Source organism: Triticum aestivum, chromosome 5D (genome assembly GCF_018294505.1).
Source record: "Triticum aestivum cultivar Chinese Spring chromosome 5D, IWGSC CS RefSeq v2.1, whole genome shotgun sequence".
NCBI classification, from domain to species: domain Eukaryota; kingdom Viridiplantae; phylum Streptophyta; class Magnoliopsida; order Poales; family Poaceae; genus Triticum; species Triticum aestivum.
In genome coordinates, this window is record NC_057808.1 from 97,113,429 (window position 1) to 97,137,325 (window position 23,897).

General features: G+C 48.0%; 1 protein-coding gene across 1 annotated transcript; it reads right to left on the reverse strand.

Moving 5' to 3' along the window:
- Window positions 1-220: 220 nt before the first annotated feature.
- LOC123119662 (probable protein phosphatase 2C 2) lies at window positions 221-3,553 on the reverse strand. Its single transcript, XM_044539544.1, has 4 exons — window positions 2,979-3,553; window positions 1,893-2,060; window positions 1,572-1,807; window positions 221-1,136 (listed from the first exon to the last, which is right to left on the reverse strand). Exons 1-4 carry the CDS (start codon window positions 3,144-3,146, stop codon window positions 560-562), a joined length of 1,149 nt encoding a protein of 382 aa, XP_044395479.1. The 5' UTR covers window positions 3,147-3,553; the 3' UTR covers window positions 221-559.
- Between the last annotated feature and the right edge of the window lie 20,344 nt (window positions 3,554-23,897).

Below are 23,897 nucleotides of genomic sequence, written 5' to 3' on the forward strand. Positions count from 1 at the left end.
GAAAGAGCTTTTATCAGCACTTTTCTCAAAGCCATTGATACGTAGAATTAGTTTAAAACTTTCTTTTACCTAATACTCCCTCCGTAAATTAATATAAAAGCATTTAAAATACTAAAATAGTGATCTAAACGCTCTTATATTAGTTTACAAAGGAGTACTATAAAGCATCTGCACCTCATCAGGCTCAGGACAAAGATGAACTCCTCTTGGGCGCTTTGCCTGTACGTATGAACTCATTTCCTTCTGTATATATATATATATATTGCACTCCTATAGCTATTGCAAGTCAGAACTCCTGCCTAGAAAATAATCCTACCAATCTTGGAGGAGGTTTCTCACTGACATAAATCATCACTAACGAACTGATCACCGGTACATGAACCAATGGAGTATGTACACCAAATACTGCAGTAGTCAACACAAAATAAACAAAAAAAAAGGAAGAACTGCATCGAACAAACGACGGATGCCCTACAAAATTGCTGGCTGCGCAAGCGCAGCCGTACGAGGCATCTAACACCCGTCGGCACAATAACTCAATAAGCCCTACGGCAATCGTCTACTGATCAGACTCCAGCAGTCTCCTAAGGTTGCAAAGGGCCTCAGCAGACAGGCTCTTGCAAGATCTTATCCTCCTCGATGATGCCTCCTCCGAAGACCGCAGGCACCCGCCGAGCTCGGAGGCAAAGCAAATGACGATCACCGTGAGGTTGTCAAAGGTCTGGAGCCTCTTCGCCTCCATGGCGAGCTCCCTCGCGCACCTCTCGGGGTCATCGTGCCGCCGGAGCCCCTTTCGGACCAGGGTCACCGCCTGCTGGCTGGTCATGACGTCCCATATCCCGTCGCAGCCTATGATGAGGAACTCATCGTCCTCCGTGAGGATGGTCTGCTGGAACTCTGGCTCGGCGATGAGAGGTGACTGCGAGCCTTGAGGCATTTTCATGTCCCAATCCCCTAGAGCCCGAGTAACGGACAGTACTCCATTGAGGTAGCCATCCTCAATGTATCCCCCACACTCAGTGACCCTTTGACGCTCTGCTTCATATGTTGGCCTGTGATCACGGGACATCTCCATAGCCATGCCTTTCCTACATAGAACTGCTCGGCAATCCCCAGCATTTGCAACCAACAACTGCCTGCCAGAAAGGAAGAAGAGCAAAAGTTAGCATGCATATGCCAATACAATCATCTATACCAATATAAAAAGACCCAAATGGGCAGATCCAGACCATCTCGACCGTCAAATCATGTTATCTAGCGGTTCAAATCACTCCAATGTTGAGCACCAAACACGTTTAACGCTCTAATTACCCACCACTGCCATTCGTTATAAACACGTTTTGACTCAAGGCTATCCCTTGAAATCTGCCATGTAATTAGTATCCTACCATTCCCGCGAAAATGTAATTGATATCTTACCAAAGACCGACGTGCAACAGATATATCTTACCTAATATAACGTGCAACTAATATCCTACCTAATATAATCGTGCGTGGCACGTACATTATTACTAGTATCTATTGTATCACAGAGTGTATATGCAGAGGCTTTGACTGCATGCTCCTCTTACCTTCCAAAGATCAAAGCTGTAAGAGCTGTGGTTCCCGACGACCGGCTGATGACTGAATCGTCTGCAAGAGCAAGGTCTGCACTCAAGAACGCTTTGCGGATTGAGTTCGCGACAGATTCAGAAAAAAAATCATCTTCTTGTAATCCTTCTGGGAACTCTGAATCCTCGAAGAACAACCTCATGGCATGCCTTTTCATGTAGGCTGCTGCATCTGAACCTCCATGGCCATCAAAAACCTATTGACAAATAAAACAATTAGTTCAGATGGCGAGGGAGAATCATAGTATAGGTTAAATAGAAATGATGGAAGGCCGTGCATACCCCATAGAATGCATTAGGGGACGGGCACAGCAACAGTGAGCCAAGATGACCAGAAAGATTATCAATTCTGATATGTTCATCTTCCATGTAGCGCCTAGGTCCAATATCAGCGAAGCTGCCAGATCGAATCTTGGGGACAAACTGTAGCGTCTCCAAAGGCGTCTTAACCTGCATTGAGCAGACAACAATTAATATGCTGTAATGAACAGACATCATCCACTAAAAATATATGTGCGGAAAGGGTCACTTATACTGTTTGATCAAGACAAATTGGGTTGCTAACCATCGCATGGCAAATCATTCAAGTGTTCAGCGTCTAAATCAACTCTATTATATGGTTATGGAGATAACTAAACAAACATTTCAATGCTGAATTAATAAAAACAACTACTTATGCGTGTGGTATGGAGATAACTAAACAAACATTTCAGTGCTTAATTGATAAAACAACTACTTAGGCATCCAAACTTGTCCTTCCAAGTAAAAGCCGTAGCAAATCCCAAAAGCAGACGATTCAAGGTACTCCAAATAAGTTGGGGTAGCATAATTCTAATATGCCCAGCAGTGAAACAAGACACAGCAAATCATACCATCTTGCGTAGGCAAACAATCAATATGATCGCAAAACCATACCAGTACATAATTTGCGATAAGATTACCGCGCGCTAAACAGATCAACCCATTAATGATTCCACCATCCATTTGTAACCCCAATTTCCAAACTACCATCAACAGTTGATACATCGATGTTAGAAAACAGCAACAAGGAAGGCTTGCCCTTTAAATTCTTATATACACAAGTTAGTACCCTAGGCTAGAACCAATTCTACAGGAAAGGTCACTTAAACACCTGTTGGCATCGTAATTTCGCTACGCAATCAGACAAGAGAGGCGTTCCTGATTGATAATCTAAAGAATCGTATAACACCACAAAGAACACACGAGCGATCCCCGCCGAGAAGAACCTAGATTTACCACACCCAACTCGCCGGGTCAAAAGAACTCCTACCTAAAGATCAAAACGAACTGGAGAGGGGAGGGGGGGAAGCCGGCCGGGACCATCGCCGGCCAGGGTCAAGAACTCACCAGATCGGGCACCTCGAGGTCGACCTGCGATTGCGAATCGACCGGCAGCGGCGGCGACGACACCCCGACCCCGACGACGACCTCCTCGACCCCTCTGACGGGGCACCGGCGGAACGACGCCTCCAGCATCGGAACGACCTGATGCATGACCTCCGGCCCGGCAACCATACCTCCGCCTCACTAGTCAGATCAGATCCCTCCTCCCCAAACAACCTCCCGGATCCCTCGCGCGCCCTCCACTCGCCACAGAACTCCCCCGATCCGCACTCGCACCACAGAACAAGAATCCAACGACGATCGCCCGATTTTTCCTCGTGGGGCCTCACGATCCGAGAGACGCGATCTTGAACCTTTCCTGGACACGCTCGCTCACGCGCGGACTTTCCTGATCCGAAATGAGGGAGAGGGGGTGAAGGGACGAAACGGCGGAAATTAGGCGGACACGTTGCTATTTACGCGCGCGTGGTGGGATTGGAAGAGAATAAATCAACGGACGGCGGCGGCGGCGGCAACTTGTGGGGGACGGACGGGCGCGCGTCCGCTGCGAGCCGGTGCCCTAGGCGCAAGTGCGATGGTGGGCGTACCGGCACGCGTGCGTGGCGCACCCGCACCAGGCCGGCCTCGTTCTCGTCTCGGTTCACACTACTTTCGCCCGTCAACGAAACAATGATGCGTCTGCAGTGATCTCACACGGTCACACCTTGACAATTTGTTTTTGTTGACAAAACACACCTTGCCAACTTGTGAGGTTGGGAAATCTAACTCGCCAAAAAAAAAAACATTCCCTTGCCAACTTGTCAATGGGCATTTATATTTTTTTCGCAAGGGAATGGACATTTATCAGCAAGAGACAAAGAGGGGGTGGGGGAGGCAGGAGTGCGGCAAGCGCAGGTGACCATGTTATCGCGGTGAGTCGAGGCAAGCAGGGTGATGGTGGTCAGCTCCGTCGGAGGAGGACCTCCATACGATGGCAATGGAGGGGGTCGTCAGGGATGTCGCTTCTCGTCGAATTTCTCGAAAATGCCAAGGGACTCGGAGAGAAGGGAAGGAAGGAGAGTCGTGGGGTCGAGTAATTCGAGGGCTGCTCAACAGAGAGCTCAGCAAACATCCACTCGACCGCGACACACACACCTCGCTAGAGTCGAGAAAAGAGAGCGGCTCAAGAGCAATTGGCATGCAGAGGAGAATAAGGTTGCAAGAGGCAACGACCGAGTGGTGCCGATCATAGTCGGCCGATATTTGGGGAAGACAAGGTCGCAAGTGGCTGAGGTTCACGAGTGGTTTAGACAGTCAAATGGTGCCGATGGTGGGGCAGAGCAGGTCGCGGAAAGTCGATAACCACAAATTTAGGAACAAATGAGGCAGCGGGAAAAAAGGGGATAGAACCCTTTATACGAGCATCTGTGTGGGTACTCTGTTAATTAGAAAACAAAATAAATAAATAAACTTTATAGAAAAATGGCTTGAGATGCTCTAAGGGCATCTCCAAGGCATACCCGCAAACCACACGCATACACCCGGACCGCGGAAGCTATCTAATGCGGTCCTGTATCGGTACGCGGCGCGGTTCGGACATATTTTCTCCCGCAAACTGGAGATAAAAGTGGGGAGCTTTGCGGGAGTCCAGACACTAGACACGTAGGACTCCGACACCACGGGCTCACCCAAAACCCTCTCTGGACCCTGCACCCTCATCCTCCCCATTTTCTCTCCTTCCTTCTTTCTCTCTTTGCCTTCGCCACTGCTCCACCACCCCGGCCGCCACGCCACACCCCTGCCGGAACTCTACGCCTCCGTCACCTCCAGCATTCCAGCCGGGCTCCACCCCGCTTCTCCTCCGTCGTCGTTCAACCCGTGTCCTCCGATCGCCCCGCCAGGTACCATCCGCTACAGCTATACTCACCATGACCGGCAACTGTTTGATGAATTGCCGAAGCTAAAAACAGCTTTCCCTTCTTCTTTCTAGCAATGGATTCCGATTTGGAGTACATATTGTTGGAAATATGCCCTAGAGGCAATAATAAATGGTTATTATTATATTTCTTTGTTCATGGTAATTGTCTATTATTCATGCTATAATTGTATTGTCCGGAAATCGTGATACATGTGTGAATACATAGACCACAACCTGTCCCTAGTAAGCCTCTAGTTGACTAGCTCATTGATCAACAGATAGTCACGGTTTCCTGACTATGGACATTGGATGTCATTGATAACGGGATCACATCATTAGGAGAATGATGTGATGGACAAGACCCAATCCTAAGCATAGCATAAAAGATCATGTAGTTTCGTTTGCTAGAGCTTTTCCAATGTCAAGTATCTTTTCCTTAGACCATGAGATCGTGCAACTCCCGGATACCGTAGGAGTGCTTTGGGTGTGCCAAACGTCACAACGTAACTGGGTGACTATAAAGGTGCACTACGGGTATCTCCGAAAGTGTCTGTTGGGTTGGCACGGATCGAGACTGGGATTTGTCACTCCGTATGACGGAGAGGTATCTCTGGGCCCACTCGGTAATGCATCATCATAATGAGCTCAATGTGACTAAGGCGTTAGTCACGGGATCATGCATTGCGGTACGAGTAAAGAGACTTGCCGGTAACGAGATTGAACAAGGTATTGGGATACCGACGATCGAATCTCGGGCAAGTAACATACCGATTGACAAAGGGAATTGTATACGGGATTGATTGAATCCTCGACACCGTGGTTCATCCGATGAGATCATCGTGGAACATGTGGGAGCCAACATGGGTATCCAGATCCCGCTGTTGGTTATTGACCGGAGAGGCGTCTCGGTCATGTCTGCATGTCTCCCGAACCCGTAGGGTCTACACACTTAAGGTCCGGTGACGCTAGGGTTGTAGAGATATATGTATGCGGAAACCCGAAAGTTGTTCGGAGTCCCGGATGAGATCCCGGACGTCACGAGAGGTTCCGGAATGGTCCGGAGGTGAAGAATTATATATAGGAAGTCCAGTTTCGGCCACCAGGAAAGTTTCGGGGGTTATCGGTATTGTACCGGGACCACCGGAAGGGTCCCGGGGGTCCACCGGGTGGGGCCACCTGTCCCGGAGGGCCCCGTGGGCTGAAAGTGGAAGGGAACCAGCCCCTAGTGGGCTGGGGCGCCCCCCTTGGGCCTCCCCCCATGCGCCTAGGGTTGGGAACCCTAGGGGGGAGTTCCCCCTTGCCTTGGGGGGCAAGGCACCCCTTTCCCCCACTTGGCCGCCGCCCCCCCCCTTGGATCTGATCTCCAGGGCCGGCGCCCCCCCAGGGGGCCTATATAAAGGGGGGGAGGGAGGTCAGCAACACAACAGCCTTGGGCGCCTCCCTCCTCCCCTGCAACACCTCTCTCTCTCTCGTAGAAGCTCGGCGAAGCCCTGCACGAGACCCGCTACATCCACCACCACGCCGTCGTGCTGCTAGATCTCCATCAACCTCTCCTTCCCCCTTGCTGGATCAAGAAGGAGGAGACGTCGCTGCACCGTACGTGTGTTGAACGCGGAGGTGCCGTCCGTTCGGCACTCGGTCATCGGTGATTTGGATCACGGCGAGTACGACTCCGTCATCCACGTTCATTGGAACGCTTCCGCTCGCGATCTACAAGGGTATGTAGATGCACTCCCTTCCCCTCGTTGCTAGTACACTCCATAGATGCATCTTGGTGAACGTAGGAAAATTTTAAAATTATGCTACGATTCCCAACAGTGGCATCATGAGCCAGGCCTATGCGTAGTTACTATGCACGAGTAGAACACAAAGCAGTTGTGGGCGTTGAGTTTACCAATTCTTCTTGCCGCTACTAGTCGTTTCTTGTTTCGGCGGCATTGTAGGATGAAGCGGCCCGGACCGACCTTACACGTACGCTTACGTGAGACTGGTTCCACCGACTGACATGCACAAGTTGCATAAGGTGGCTAGCGGGTGTCTGTCTCTCCTACTTTAGTCGGAACGGATTCGATGAAAAGGGTCCTTATGAAGGGTAAATAGAAATTGGCAAATCACGTTGTGGTCATACGTAGGTAAGAAACGTTCTTGCTAGAAACCTACAAACCACGTAAAAACTTGCAACAACAATTAGAGGACGTCTAACTTGTTTTTGCAGCAAGTGCTATGTGATGTGATATGGCCAGAAGATGTGATGAATGATATATGTGATGTATGAGATTGATCATATTCTTGTAATAGGAATCACGACTTGCATGTCGATGAGTATGACAACCGGCAGGAGCCATAGGAGTTGTCTTTATTATTTTGTATGACCTGCGTGTCATTAAATAAACGCCATGTAAATTACTTTACTTTATTGCTAAACGTGTTAGCCATAGAAGTAGAAGTAATCGTTGGCGTGACGACTTCATGAAGACACAATGATGGAGATCATGGTGTCATGCCGGTGACAAAGATGATCATGGTGCCCCGAAGATGGAGATCAAAGGAGCATGATGATATTGGCCATATCATGTCACTATTTGATTGCATGTGATGTTTATCATGTTTTTGCATCTTATTTGCTTAGAACGACGGTAGCAAGTAGGATGATCCCTTATAATAATTTCAAGAAAGTGTTCACCCTAACTGTGCACCGTTGCGAAGGTTCGTTGTTTCGAAGCACCACGTGATGATCGGGTGTGATAGATTCTAACGTTCGAATACAACGGGTGTTGACGAGCCTAGCATGTACAGACATGGCCTCAGAACACACGCAATACACTTAGGTTCACTTGACGAGCCTAGCATGTACAGACATGGCCTCGGAGCACGGAGGACCGAAAGGTCAAGCATGAGTCGTATAGAAGATACGATCAACATGGAGATGTTCACCGATCTTGACTAGTCCGTCTCACGTGATGATCGGACACGGCCTAGTCGAATTCGGATCATGTTTCACTTAGATGACTAGAGGGATGTCTATCTGAGTGGGAGTTCATTAAATAATTTGATTATATGAACTTAATTATCATGAACTTAGTCTAAATCTTTACACTATGTATTGTAGATCAAATGGCCCACGTTGTCCTCAATTTCAACGCGTTCCTAGAGAAAACCAAGCTGAAAGATGATGGCAGCAACTATACGGACTGGGTCCGGAACCTGAGGATCATCCTCATAGCAGCCAAGAAAGATTATGTCTTAGAAGCACCGCTAGGTGAAGCACCAATCCCTGAGAACCAAGACGTTATGAACGCTTGGCAGCAGCGTGCTGATGATTACTCCCTCGTTCAGTGCGGCATGCTTTACAGCTTAGAACCGTGTCTCCAAAAGCGTTTTGAGAAACATGGAGCATATGAGATGTTCGAGGAGCTGAAACTGGTTTTTCAAGCTCATGCCCGGGTCGAGAGATATGATGTCTCCGACAAGTTCTTCAGCTATAAAATGGAGGAGAACAGTTCTGTTAGTGAGCACATACTCAGAATGTCTGGGTTGCACAACCGCTTGTCTCAGCTGGGAGTTAATCTCCCGGATGACGCGGTCATTGACAGAATCCTCCAGTCGCTTCCACCAAGCTACAAGAGCTTTGTGATGAACTACAATATGCAGGGGATGGAAAAGACCATTCCCGAGGTATATTCAATGCTGAAATCAGCTGAGGTAGAGATCAGAAAAGAACATCAAGTGTTGATGGTGAATAAAACCACTAAGTTCAAGAAGGGCAAGGGTAAGAAGAACTTCAAGAAGGACGGCAAGGGAGTTGCCGCGCCCGGTAAGCCAGTTACCGGGAAGAAGTCAAAGAATGGACCCAAGCCCGAGACTGAGTGCTTTTATTGCAAGGGAAGTGGTCACTGGAAGCGGAACTGCCCCAAATACTTAGCGGACAAGAAGAAGGCCGGCAACACCCAAGGTATATGTGATATACTAGTAATTGATGTGTACCTTACCAGTACTCGTAGTAGCTCCTGGGTATTTGATACCGGTGCGGTTGCTCATATTTGTAACTCAAAACAGGAACTACGGAATAAACGGAGACTGGCGAAGGACGAGGTGACGATGCGCATCGGGAATGGTTCCAAGGTCGATGTGATCGCCGTCGGCACGCTACCTCTGCATCTCCCTACGGGATTAGTTTTAAACCTCAATAATTGTTATTTAGTGCCAGCTTTGAGCATGAACATTGTATCTGGATCTCGTTTAATTCGAGATGGCTACTCATTTAAATCCGAGAATAATGGTTGTTCTATTTATTTGAGAGATATGTTTTATGGTCATGCCCCGCTGGTCAATGGTTTATTTTTGATGAATCTCGAACGTGATGTTACACATGTTCATAGTGTGAATACCAAAAGATGTAAAGTTGATGACGATAGTCCCACATACTTGTGGCACTGCCGCCTTGGTCACATTGGTGTCAAGCGCATGAAGAAGCTCCATGCAGATGGACTTTTGGAGTCTCTTGATTACGAATCATTTGACACGTGCGAACCATGCCTCATGGGTAAGATGACCAAGACTCCGTTCTCCGGAACAATGGAGCGAGCAACCAACTTATTGGAAATCATACATACCGATGTGTGTGGTCCAATGAGTGTTGAGGCTCGCGGAGGATATCATTATGTTCTCACTCTCACTGATGATTTAAGTAGATATGGGTATGTCTACCTAATGAAACACAAGTCTGAAACCTTTGAAAAGTTCAAGGAATTTCAGAATGAAGTCGAGAATCAACGTGACAGGAAAATAAAATTCTTACGATCAGATCGTGGTGGAGAATATTTAAGTCACGAATTTGGTACACACTTAAGGAAATGTGGAATAGTTTCACAACTTACGCCTCCTGGAACACCTCAGAGAAATGGTGTGTCCGAACGTCGTAATCGCACTCTATTGGATATGGTGCGATCTATGATGTCTCTTACCGATTTACCGCTCTCATTTTGGGGCTATGCTTTAGAGACTGCCGCATTCACTTTAAATAGGGCACCGTCTAAATCCGTTGAGACGACACCGTATGAATTATGGTTTGGGAAAAAACCTAAGCTGTCGTTTCTAAAAGTTTGGGGATGCGATGCTTATGTCAAGAAACTTCAACCTGAAAAGCTCGAACCCAAATCGGAAAAATGCGTCTTCATAGGATACCCTAAGGAAACTATTGGGTATACCTTCTACCTCAGATCCGAAGGCAAGATCTTCGTTGCCAAGAACGGGTCCTTTCTGGAGAAGGAGTTTCTCTCAAAAGAATTGAGTGGGAGGAAAGTGGAACTTGATGAGGTGATAGTCACCCCTTCCGAACCGGAAAGTAGCGCAGCGCGGGAAAATGTTCCTGTGGTGCCTACACCGACTGGGGAGGAAGTTAATGATGATGATCATGAAGCTTCAGATCAAGTTGCTGAACTTCGTAGGTCCACAAGGACACGTTCCGCACCAGAGTGGTACGGCAACCCTGTCCTGGAAATCATGTTGTTAGACAACGGTGAACCTTCGAACTATGAAGAAGCGATGGTGGGCCCGGATTCCGACAAATGGCTAGAAGCCATGAAATCCGAGATAGAATCCATGTATGAAAACAAAGTATGGACTTTGACTGACTTGCCCGATGAGCGGCGAGCCATAGAAAACAAATGGATCTTTAAGAAGAAGACGGACGCAGATGGTAATGTGACCATCTACAAAGCTCGACTTGTCGCTAAGGGTTATCGACAAGTTCAAGGGGTTGATTACGATGAGACTTTCTCACCCGTAGCGAAGCTGAAGTCCGTCCGAATCATGTTAGCAATTGCCGCATACTATGATTATGAGATATGGCAGATGGACGTCAAAACGGCATTCCTTAATGGCTTCCTTAAGGAAGAGTTGTATATGATGCAGCCGGAAGGTTTTGTCGATCCTAAGAATGCTAACAAAGTGTGCAAGCTCTAGCGCTCAATCTATGGGCTGGTGCAAGCATCTCGGAGTTGGAACATTCGCTTTGATGAGATGATCAAAGCGTTTGGGTTTACACAGACTTATGGAGAAGCCTGTGTTTACAAGAAAGTGAGTGGGAGCTCTGTAGCATTTCTCATATTATATGTGGATGACATATTATTGATGGGAAATGATATAGAATTCTTGGAAAGTATAAAGGCCTATTTGAATAAGTGTTTTTCAATGAAGGACCTTGGAGAAGCTGCTTATATATTAGGCATCAAGATCTATAGAGATAGATCAAGACGCCTCATTGGTCTTTCACAGAGTACATACCTTGACAAGATATTGAAGAAGTTCAGTATGGATCAGTCCAAGAAGGGGTTCTTGCCTGTATTGCAAGGTGTGCAATTGAGCACGGCTCAATGCCCGACCACGGCAGAAGATATAGAACAGATGAGTGTCATCCCCTATGCCTCGGCCATAGGGTCTATTATGTATGCCATGCTGTGTACCAGACCTGATATAAACCTTGCCGTAAGTTTGGTCGGAAGGTACCAAAGTAATCCCGGCAAGGAACACTGGACAGCGGTCAAGAATATCCTGAAGTACCTGAAGAGGACTAAGGATATGTTTCTCGTTTATGGAGGTGACGAAGAGCTCGTCGTAAAGGGTTACGTCGACGCTAGCTTCGACACAGATCTGGATGACTCGAAGTCACAGACCGGATACGTGTATATTTTGAATAGAGGAGCTGTAAGCTGGTGCAGTTGCAAGCAAAGCGTCTTGGCGGGATCTACATGTGAAGCGCAGTACATGGCAGCCTCAGAGGCAGCACAGGAAGCAGTCTGGATGAAGGAGTTCATTACCGACCTAGGGGTGATTCCCAATGCGTCGGGCCCAATGACTCTCTTCTGTGACAACACTGGAGCTATTGCCCTTGCGAAGGAGCCCAGGTTTCACAGGAAGACCAGGCATATCAAGCGTCGCTTCAACTCCATTCGTGAAAGTGTTCAAAATGGAGACATAGATATTTGTAAAGTACACACGGACCTGAATGTAGCAGATCCGTTGACTAAACCTCTCCCTAGGGCAAAACATGATCAACACCAGGACGCAATGGGTGTTCGATTCATCACAATGTAACTAGATTATTGACTCTAGTGCAAGTGGGAGACTGTTGGAAATATGCCCTAGAGGCAATAATAAATGGTTATTATTATATTTCTTTGTTCATGGTAATTGTCTATTATTCATGCTATAATTGTATTGTCCGGAAATCGTGATACATGTGTGAATACATAGACCACAACCTGTCCCTAGTAAGCCTCTAGTTGACTAGCTCATTGATCAACAGATAGTCACGGTTTCCTGACTATGGACATTGGATGTCATTGATAACGGGATCACATCATTAGGAGAATGATGTGATGGACAAGACCCAATCCTAAGCATAGCATAAAAGATCGTGTAGTTTCGTTTGCTAGAGCTTTTCCAATGTCAAGTATCCTTTCCTTAGACCATGAGATCGTGCAACTCCCGGATACCGTAGGAGTGCTTTGGGTGTGCCAAACGTCACAACGTAACTGGGTGACTATAAAGGTGCACTACGGGTATCTCCGAAAGTGTCTGTTGGGTTGGCACGGATCGAGACTGGGATTTGTCACTCCGTATGACGGAGAGGTATCTCTGGGCCCACTCGGTAATGCATCATCATAATGAGCTCAATGTGACTAAGGCGTTAGTCACGGGATCATGCATTGCGGTACGAGTAAAGAGACTTGCCGGTAACGAGATTGAACAAGGTATTGGGATACCGACGATCGAATCTCGGGCAAGTAACATACCGATTGACAAAGGGAATTGTATACGGGATTGATTGAATCCTCGACACCGTGGTTCATCCGATGAGATCATCGTGGAACATGTGGGAGCCAACATGGGTATCCAGATCCCACTGTTGGTTATTGACCGGAGAGGCGTCTCGGTCATGTCTGCATGTCTCCCGAACCCGTAGGGTCTACACACTTAAGGTCCGGTGACGCTAGGGTTGTAGAGATATATGTATGCGGAAACCCGAAAGTTGTTCGGAGTCCCGGATGAGATCCCGGACGTCACGAGAGGTTCCGGAATGGTCCGGAGGTGAATAATTATATATAGGAAGTCCAGTTTCGGCCACCAGGAAAGTTTCGGGGGTTATCGGTATTGTACCGGGACCACCGGAAGGGTCCCGGGGGTCCACCGGGTGGGGCCACCTGTCCCGGAGGGCCCCGTGGGCTGAAAGTGGAAGGGAACCAGCCCCTAGTGGGCTGGGGCGCCCCCCTTGGGCCTCCCCCCATGCGCCTAGGGTTGGGAACCCTAGGGGGGAGTTCCCCCTTGCCTTGGGGGGCAAGGCACCCCTTTCCCCCCACTTGGCCGCCGCCCCCCCCCCTTGGATCTGATCTCCAGGGCCGGCGCCCCCCCAGGGGGCCTATATAAAGGGGGGGAGGGAGGTCAGCAACACAACAGCCTTGGGCGCCTCCCTCCTCCCCTGCAACACCTCTCTCTCTCTCTCGTAGAAGCTCGGCGAAGCCCTGCACGAGACCCGCTACATCCACCACCACGCCGTCGTGCTGCTGGATCTCCATCAACCTCTCCTTCCCCCTTGCTGGATCAAGAAGGAGGAGACGTCGCTGCACCGTACGTGTGTTGAACGCGGAGGTGCCGTCCGTTCGGCACTCGGTCATCGGTGATTTGGATCACGGCGAGTACGACTCCGTCATCCACGTTCATTGGAACGCTTCCGCTCGCGATCTACAAGGGTATGTAGATGCACTCCCTTCCCCTCGTTGCTAGTACACTCCATAGATGCATCTTGGTGAACGTAGGAAAATTTTAAAATTATGCTACGATTCCCAACACATATATGAGCACTATGTTGAGTCGTCTGACGGCTCGCCCGACGAGGAGTACTCAGATGAGACGGCGATGATGCAGTCGGTCCTTGAAGACGCAGAGCGTGCGGAGGAGCATGTTCTCAATTTCAAGGGCTCAATCAAGGGTCACCGAGTGCTCAATCGCAACAGGCGCGCGGTCATTTGACACTGACGGTCGACTACTTTGCCCCGGATGCACTCTTCGCTGATCATTTTTGCCGGTGTTTTCAGATGCGCAAGATTGTCTTCGAGTGTTTGTACCATGACGTCCGGTCCTATGGTGATTACTTCGTCTTGAAGAATGATGCCGTCAGAAAGATTCGCTTCTCCGGTTACTAGAAGTGCACGACCGCACTACCGATGCTTGCATATAGGACGGCCGCTGATTCGTGGGACGAGTACCTATGGATGTATTAGAGCACATGCGGAGATGCCATGGTCAGGTTTGCAACTACCGTGGTCGAGGTGTTCGGACCTCAGTACCTAAGAGAACCAACGGTGGCAGACACAGAGAGACTCTTGCCAGTCTCAGAAGCAAGAGGGTGGCCAGGTTTGTTCGGATCTCTTGACTGCATGCATTGGATAATGGAAGAACTCCGAAGGCTTTACAGGGGCAATATCAAGGTCATGTTAAGAAGCCCATTATCATTCTTGAAGCAGTTGTGTCACATAATCTTTGGATTTGGCAAGCTTTCTTTGGCATGCCCGGGTCTCACAATGACAACAATGTGCTACAACGATCACCGTTGTTTGCGAGGCTGACTGAAGGGAAAGCTCCTCCTTGCCACTATACTGTTAATAGACATGAGTACAACATGGGCTACTATCTGGTTAACGGTATCTATCCTTCGTGGGCTACCTTTGTCAGCACCATCTCTAACCCAGTTGGCTAGAAAAATGCTCACTTTACCCAAAGACAAGAAACAACTACAAAGGATGTTGAGAGGGCATTGGAGTTCCGCAGGCTCGTTTCGCAGTTGCTTGTGGACCTGCTAAACAATGGGATCCGCAGACCTTGTGGGAGGTGATGACATGTGTGCACAACATGACCGTTGAGGATGAGGGTAAGGGTGTTGTCGTAGCTCTATAATTTGAGAACATGGGTGATCATATCCAACTTCCAGACCATAATCCGGCCACATTTGAAGAGTTTAGAGCATCTACAGCCGGACTCCTCAAATTGACCGGGCGGGCGCGGGGACCACTGACCGGACAGGAGAGAGAAGAAAAAAGTAGCAAAAAGTTGACCCAACCGGACCCCTCAAAGCTTTCTTAAATGTCCGGGCTGTTCGGCAACCCTCATATTCATCTCATATATGAGATGAGTATAAGGAGTGTCCGGGCGTGCCCAATCAGTGGTCTTGCGTCCGTCACATAGGAGAGCCCCCATAGAGCATCTTTTTTCTTTCTAATTATATCTTTTTTTCTTTTCCTTCTTTCTCCTGCATGAACAAAAAAAATAGGGAGTCAAAGTGCACACACCCGGACGCTTACCGGGCGCGTCCGCGGGTGTTTGAGGTGCCAAATTTGTTCAGTCCGACGGTAGATGCTCTTATTCAAATGCATCAACAAATTCAGCATCGGCCAATTCACAAGCAGCTGAAGGAAGATCTGATTGAGCATCAGTGGGCGATTGATGAGGACAACAATGTCAGGATGTAATATTTAAACTTTTAAAAATCTAGACTAGTTTTGCATGCGGCTATTTAAACGTCTACAATCTATGTATGGGACCATTTGATCTTGCGGACTTAAAAGAAAGTAAGGCTGGATGTATGCCGTTAAAGTTGGATGGCGGCCTTTCGTATCTGTGTCCACGGATTGATCCCTTCTGCCTATGGATGGATGCAGGAAAAAATTTATGGATCGCCGTTGGAGATGAGCGTAAGCCTCCAAACAAACACTCATGTTCAATGAAGCAGTGCTAATGAGCGATTCTCGTTGTTACACTGCGTTCAAAATGGCCCTAGCCAAAGCCAACCCGGCCTACAGATTTGGAGGGACGCGAGGTTCCCGCGGGAGCTTCCATGGTTTCCCGCGTTATTTTACTTTGTCCCGGGCGAGGCGAGGTCGTCGACGGCTGCGGTTGGATTCGGTCTTCCTGGCCTTGGCCTGGCCGTGTTGGCATTCGCCTCTACGATCGGCGAAAAGCAGTGGCTGAGCGAGCTTGGGCGGCTATGCCGTCTTCTTTCACTATTTTTTTTTCCATTTTTGTCGTACGGTTTTGACTCTTGTCGAGCCAAAGTCCATGGGTGGGTGAGGAACCAATTGACGCGCAAGAGAGATCAATTCTTCCATTCCAATACCTGGTTGGTGCATCACCATCTCGTCACTTTGGACGCAAAAAGAATAGCAGAACCAAATCATTCTCGGTTTTGTATTGTGCGAAAATATCACAGATATTTACTTCCTGCCCTATCCTTGCCCGCCGCCATCAAAGAAAAAAAACAGAAACATGACTTCAAACCCAAAAAAGAACAATTTAATAAAGAATAAAGTCGCGAACTGAGCATAGCTCAGTTGGTTAAATCAATCCATCAAGATTCAAGTTCTAGATTTGATGTTAGTGATTGCACCATTCTGAATTTGTTTCAGCCTTTTTGGTGATATTCATGTAGTGGGTAGAGACAATGTTCATTTAGTGAGAGGAGACGTCCGCGTTGACTACGAGGTTTTTGTGATGACTTCATCGATCTCAAGATATTATGCTGGTTTAGTATTTCAAAGGTACTTATAGGGATATGTTGTGCATGTGTGTGTTCATAGGATGAGTGTATGTGCATGTATGTGAACACCTGCGATTATATCTCGTATTAAAGAAAAATTATGCGTGCAAGAATCGAACAAGTACTACATACACTTGTTGAAGGATAAAGGATGAATTAGAATGAAACAACTTTTGCGGTCTCTTTCGAAATATATGTATCCTTGGAGTCATGCCATCATTTAGCACTAACTAGGTTGATAAAAAGCACAACTATATAAGTTCAACACCGACCAACCAAGTCATTACCTAATGTAGTGATTAGCTCTGTTTGATCAGGATCGAAACTCTGTTCCTTTAGTGAAAAGGCAGGGGCCTACCTCCCAAAGTTTCTCAAAACAGGGGGGATCCAACTCGCGCAGGAGTGGCTTAGGCTGGTCGTAATGAAAGTATTATAGCTAGTATCATGCATGTCAACTAGGTAATTTTAATGAGGTGTCATAAAATTAAATGAAGAAAAAAAGAGTTGGGTATCATATCATGATACCGTATCATAATAAATGTTATGCTACTATGAGTCATGCATGTCAATAAATAAAGTATTACATGATATTAGTATATGATACTATGCATTAGGAAGGTAGTATCATACACTAGTATTATATGCATGATACTAGTATATGATACTCCCCATTACAACCAGTCTTATATAATCGCTTGGACGGTCACTAGTTAATTCCAGCATAAATTGTACATCCGACAACAATTAAACGGGTAACAGTAGAAGAGTAAATATATGGACGGATATGAATTCAAATATTAGGTCATTGCGCGGTAAACATCTTGTACATGAACAACGCTGATTCATGTTTTTACCCTGAAACCGTGGAACAATAGTTTTATGATAATTTTAATTTAAACAAAAGTGTATGTACAAAAAAAGTAAAAAGAAACTAAAAATATATGGGATGCCAGCTCAAGGAATGATGGAGCAAAGTTTTTTTTAGATGCTAAAGAGTAACTTCAGTCCAGTGCTTGATCTTGACTGCTTGTGCTGGTTTTGCTCCAATCTAAGCAATTTTAAGTCCCTTCTTGACACAGTGAATCCATCTTTGAAAGTGAGGAGCCGTGTCGCGATTAAAAAAAAATACTCAGTGCAAACACCGACTTTCAAAATAACTTATCTTGTAATCAGTTACTTTGCGCACTTATTTTGTAAGTTTCCTGTTACTAACTTTTTAACTCATCCATTACGCAGTTGATTTTATCAACTGTGCATACTGCTTGGTTAGGTTTCATCTGTTACACTAGAAAAGTAATACTCCCTCTGTTTCTAAATATAAGTCTTTTTAGAGATTTCAATACAGACTACATACGGATGTATATAAACGTATTTTAGAGTGTTGATTCACTCATTTTGCTTCGTATGTAGTCCGAATTGGAATCTCTAAAAAGTCTTATATTTAGAAATGGAGGGAGTAATTGGTATCCTATAAATACATTATTTTGCACCCACTCATTATAAAAACAATCATTTAACATGGATGCTCAAATATTAGGTCATGGCGCGGTAAACAACTTGTATATGAACAAATGAACAACTAGTCAGCTCATGCCTTTGCAGCCACTGCAATGACAAATAAAGGTGAGCTGCGCTACCCAGGTAAACGTCCCAAAACTGGATGATGTGGAACTCAACGGCAGCAAAAAGCAAAGATCAATGATTTGACCAGACTAGTTCCTCAAAACAGGCTTTCATCCCGCTTTATAAATAAAGTATATGTCCATACAACCACATCTCAAACAAAGTTATTAAAAGAAAAAAGCTGGGGCCACAACACAAAGATGCCCGACAGAAAGAAACATAAACAACAAAGGCCACCAGGGGCAAGCTACAAAGCAGGCGGTCGGTCGGAGAGCCGACGCGCGGTAGACACCAGGGCGTCCAGCAAGAGGTGAAGACGGTCACGATCCCTCGGCCTAGTGAGCGGATGCCAGTACTGCAAGAAGGCAAGAAATTTGAAGAACGAGTCAGAAGCACGACATGGGAACACCCGCTCAATCATCATCTTGCTGCGAGTAGTCCAAAGAGTCCACATCATAGCCGCGAAGATGAGTTAGAACAGTCGGCGCTTACGGCCAACCTGGGTGGCCTTACCTGCAGAAACTCTGCAAGGTCATGGGCCTCCCACTCTGGTCCTAGAGCCTCACGAACAAAGCACCAAAGTGCCTGTGCTGCTACGCAAGAAAACAAAATGTGCGTTCCCGTTTCCGGGACATGGCACAAAGGGCAAAGGCCATTGCCCGGACCATGGCGTTTCAGCACCTCGGTCCCCGAAGGGAGACGATCTCGTAGAAGCTGTCATATGAAGATCTTAATCTTCAAGGGCGTCGGTGCCTTCCACAGTGGGGATAGCCACTGTAGAACCGGCACACGACATAATGCCTGGTAGGCCGAACTAACGGAGAATTCACCCGAAGGAGAAAGGCTCCAAGAAACAGTGTCAGGGTCCTGGGACAGAGGAAGAGGGACTACTTCCCTCAGGTCTGTCCATTCCCGTACCTCATCTGGCCCGAATGAGCGGCGGAACGCAATGTTCCATCCCTCATCCAAAGCAGCCGCAGGAACAAGGATGGCCGGGGTCGTCACAAATCGCAAAGAGCCTCGGGAACCGCAAGCGGAGAGGCTCGCCCTCCAGCTAGGGGTCCAACCAAAACTGGGTCCCAGACCCATTGCCAACCGAGAAACGCAAACTCAGCCTAATCTCTTCCTTGATGGTCTGAATAGATTTCCAGAACTGGGACCCAGCCGAGTGAGAGCAAGCCAGGAGGGCTTGTCCCTACAAGTACTTGGACTCAATCAGCTCCAGCCACAAACCCCCATCTCCCTGCAAGATCCGCCAAACCCAACGCAGCATAAGTGCAACGTTCATCCGACGAGACGCAAGGATGCCCAACCCACCTCGGTCCTTTGGCAGGCATATGTCAGCCCACTTCACCATATGGTACTTGGGCCGACCATCCCCTGCCCGCCAAAAGAACCTAGCCAGCTCCTTGTCAAAGGAGCTATGTACACCTTCGGGCAAGATGTACATCCCCATCATATACATGGGGAGACTGGCAAGGTTAGAGCTAATGAGGACAGTTTTGCTGCCTTTAGAAGTGAACCTACCGCACCAGGGCTCCGCACGGGACACTACTCGTCCCACAAGCGGATCATACCCACTCACCAAAATCCTGGACTCAGCCAGGGGAATCCCCAAGTAAGATATGGGGAATGACGCCAACCTACAATTGAGGTTATCCACGATCTGAAGCTACTCAGCCTCTGAGTAGCCAAGGACCACCACCTTGCTCTTATCAAAGTTAATCTTAAGTCCAGACGTTTCCTCAAAGCATAGCAGAAGGAACTTAAGATTGACAATGTCCGAGTCCGAGCCTTCCACCATAATCATGGTGTCATCCGCATACTGCAAGTGAGTAACCCCCCCCCCCATCCGGGATGAGGTGACTAACTACACCCTTAAGGTGGCCGGCTAACTTGGCCTTATCTAGGATGCCCGCAAGGGCATCAACTGCGAGGTTAAAAAGCAGGGGGGAGACAGGGTCCCCTTGCTTTACCCCTCTGGAAGCCTGGAAAAAGGGTCCCACTTCGCCATTGATGTTGATCGGCGTGTTACCAGATCTGACCAATTGCATGATCCAGGAACAACACCTCTCGTCAAAACCTCGTCGCTACATCACCAACCTCAAAAAGGACCAGTCCAGGCAATCATACGCCTTCTGGAAGTCCAATTTGAGGAAGACCCCCTTAAGCCCCTTCGACGCCACCTCCTGGACGATCTTGTGAAGGGCAAGAATCCCGTCATGGATCCGCCTGGCCTTCAAGAACGCGGACTGAAGGGGGTGGGCAATCCTTTCCGCCACGGAGGATAAACGGGTCGCGGAAACCTTCGCAAAGATTCGTTCCAGCACGTTGATCACCGTGATGGGGCGGAATTGCCGAATATCCGTAACCCCAACTACTTTGGTGATCAGAGATATGACACCATAGTTAATCCTAGCCATGTCCAGGGTTCCAATATATAACTCATGGAACATGGGCATAATGACCAGACGTAGGATCTCCCAGAATTTCTGGAAGAAAACTACCGGGAGGCCATCCGGCCCCGGGGCCTGAAGGAAATATGCCCTAGAGGCAATAATAAAGTTGTTATTTATATTTCCTTATATCATGATAAATGTTTATTATTCATGCTAGAATTGTATTAACCGGAAACTTAGTACATGTGTGAATACATAGACAAACAGAGTGTCACCAGTATGCCTCTACTTGACTAGCTCGTTGAATCAAAGATGGTTAAGTTTCCTAGCCATTGACATGAGTTGTCATTTGATTAACGGGATCACATCATTAGAGAATGATGTGATTGACTTGACCCATTCCGTTACCTTAGCATTTGATCGTTTAGTATATTGCTATTGATTTCTTCATGACTTATACATGTTACTATAACTATGAGATTATGCAACTCCCGAATACCGGAGGAAGTTTTTGTGTGCTACCAAACGTCACAACGTAACTGGGTGATTATAAAGGTGCTCTACAGGTGTCTCCGATGGTACTTGTTGAGTTGGCATAGATCAAGATTAGGATTTGTCACTCCGATTGTCGGAGAGGTATCTCTGGGCCCTCTCGGTAATGCACATCAATATAAGCCTTGCAAGCAATGTGACTAATGAGTTAGTTGCGGGATGATGCATTACGGAACAAGTAAAAAGACTTACCGGTAACAAGATTGAACTAGGTATTGAGATACCGACGATCGAATCTCGGGCAAGTAACATACCGATGACAAAGGGAACAACGTATGTTCTTATGCGGTTTGACAGATAAAGATCTTCGTAGAATATGTAGGAGCCAATATGAGCATCCAAGTTCCGCTATCGGTTATTGACCGGAGACGTGTCTCGGTCATGTCTACATAGTTCTCGAACCCGTAGGGTCCGCACGCTTAACGTTCAGTGACGATTGCATTATGAGTTTATGTGTTTTGATGAACCGAAGGTAGTTTGGAGTCCCGGATATGATCACGGACATGACGAGGAGTCTCGAAATGGTCAAGACATAAAGATCGATATATTGGATGACTATATTTGGACATCGGAATGGTTCCGGGTGAGATCGGGCATTTACCAATGTAACGGGAGGTTACCGGAACCCCCCGGGAGGTATATGGGCCTTATTGGGCCATAGTGGGAGAGAGGAGAAGGGAGAAAAGGAGGGCCCCCCCAAGCCCAATCCGAATTGGGAGGGGGGCCGCCCCCCTTTCCTTCCTCCTTCCTTCCCCTTCCTTCTCTCCTAATCCAACTAGGGAAGGGGGGGATCCTACTCCCGGTGGGAGTAGGACTCCCACTGGGGCGCGCCTAGGAGGCCGGCCCCTCCCCCTCCTCCACTCCTTTATATACGGGGAGGGGGCAGCCCATGAACACACAAGTTGATCATTGATCCCTTAGCCGTGTGCGGTGCCCCCCTCCACCATAATCCACCTCGGTCATATCGTCGTAGTGCTTAGGCGAAGCCCTGCGCTGGTAGCTTCATCATCACCGTCATCACGCCGTCGTGCTGACGAAGCTCTCCCTCGATACTCTGCTGGATCATGAGTTCATGGGACGTCACCGAGCCGAACGTGTGCAGATCGCGGAGGTGCCGTACTTTCGGTACTAGGATCGGTCGACCGTGAAGATGTACGACTACATCAACCGCGTTGTCATAACGGTTCTGCTTACGGTCTACGAGGGTACGTGGACTACACTCGCCCCTCTCGTTGCTATGCATCACCATGATCTTGCGTGTGCGTAGGAAATTTTTGAAATTACTACGTTACCCAACAGGGCCGAGCAAGCGTTCATAGAAGCAATCGCCTGACCCACCTCCTCAGGAGAGAATGGGAGAGTAAGTTCCGCATTCTCCGCATCGGAGACCTGGTATGCAAGCGGCCAGAAATCATCGCAGAGGGAGACACCTCCACGCGGCTCAGCTGAGAACAGCTCCTTATAAAAGGAGTATATATGGGTGGAGATGTCAACTGGGTTCTCCAGAAGGGCATCCCCATCCCAGAGGAAAGGGATGGCACATTTCCTCCTGCGGCCATTAGCAACCGCCTGAAAGTAGGCAGTGTTTGCATCCCCCTTAAGGAGCCAGTTCTGGCCCGCTCGACGCTGCCAGAACAGCTCCTCGCTCTTGTAGATGTCCATGAGCGAGGCCTCAAGGGAGTATCTCCTAAGCCAATCGTCAGGAGACAGGCCCTGCCCGTCTGCAAGGCCATCCAACACCTTAATTTGATCTAGCAGGGCCCCTTTACGAGCCCGGATGTCAGCGTCAAGGTTCGCCCCCAGCCCTTCATGGCCCAACGAGCCAATTTAGCACAGTGGTGCGAGACATCCACATCACAAAACACACGAGGCGGGGATGCGGCCGCCTCTAGCCAGCGGTCACGAACCAACTGAAAGAAACCCGGTTGCTCCAGCCAGAACGTCTCAAAGCGGAAGCGACGGGTCCTAGGGGGGCCTTATCCCCCGACGAGTAAAGAGGGGGGTATGGTCGGAGCCAATCCGAGTGACCGCTTTGAGTGAGCACAATGGGAACACCACTTCCCACTGGGCTGACACAAAGACCCGATCTAAGACACTCCGGATGGGGTCCGCCTGCTTATTCGTCCAAGTGAACCTAGCCCCTACGCGGGCTATCTCACAAAGTGCAAGGTCCGCAATGTAGTCATTGAATAGACGCATGCGGACCTGATCAACATTAGGCGAGCTTTTATCAGAAGCCCACCTAATGAGGCTGAAGTCCCCAGTGATACGTCTCCAACGTATCTGTAATTTTTGATTGCTCCATGCTATTATATATTCTGTTTTGGATGTTTAATGGGCTTTATTATACACTTTTATATTATTTTTGGAACTAATCTACTAACCCAAGGCCCAGTGCAAATTGTTGTTTTTTTGCCTATTTCAGTGTTTCGCAGAAAAGGAATACCAAACGGAGTCCAAACGGAATGAAATCTTCGGGAGCGTGATTTTTGGAACAAACGTGATCTAGAGGACTTGGGGTGGACGTCAAGAAATCAACGAGGAGGCCAGAGGCAGGGAGGCGCGCCTGCCCCCTGGGCGCGCCCCACCCTCATGGGCCCATCGCAGCTCCACCGACCTACTTCTTCCTCCTATATATACCCATGTACCCCGAAAACATCCAGGAGCACCACGAAACCCTATTTCGACCGCCGCAACCTTCTGTACCCGTGAGATCCCATCTTGGGGCCTTTTCCGGCGCTCCGCCGGAGGGGGAATCGATCACGGAGGGATTCTACATCAACACCATAGCCTCTCCGATGATGTGTGAGTAGTTTACCACAGACCTTCGGGTCCATAGTTATTAGCTAGATGGCTTCTTC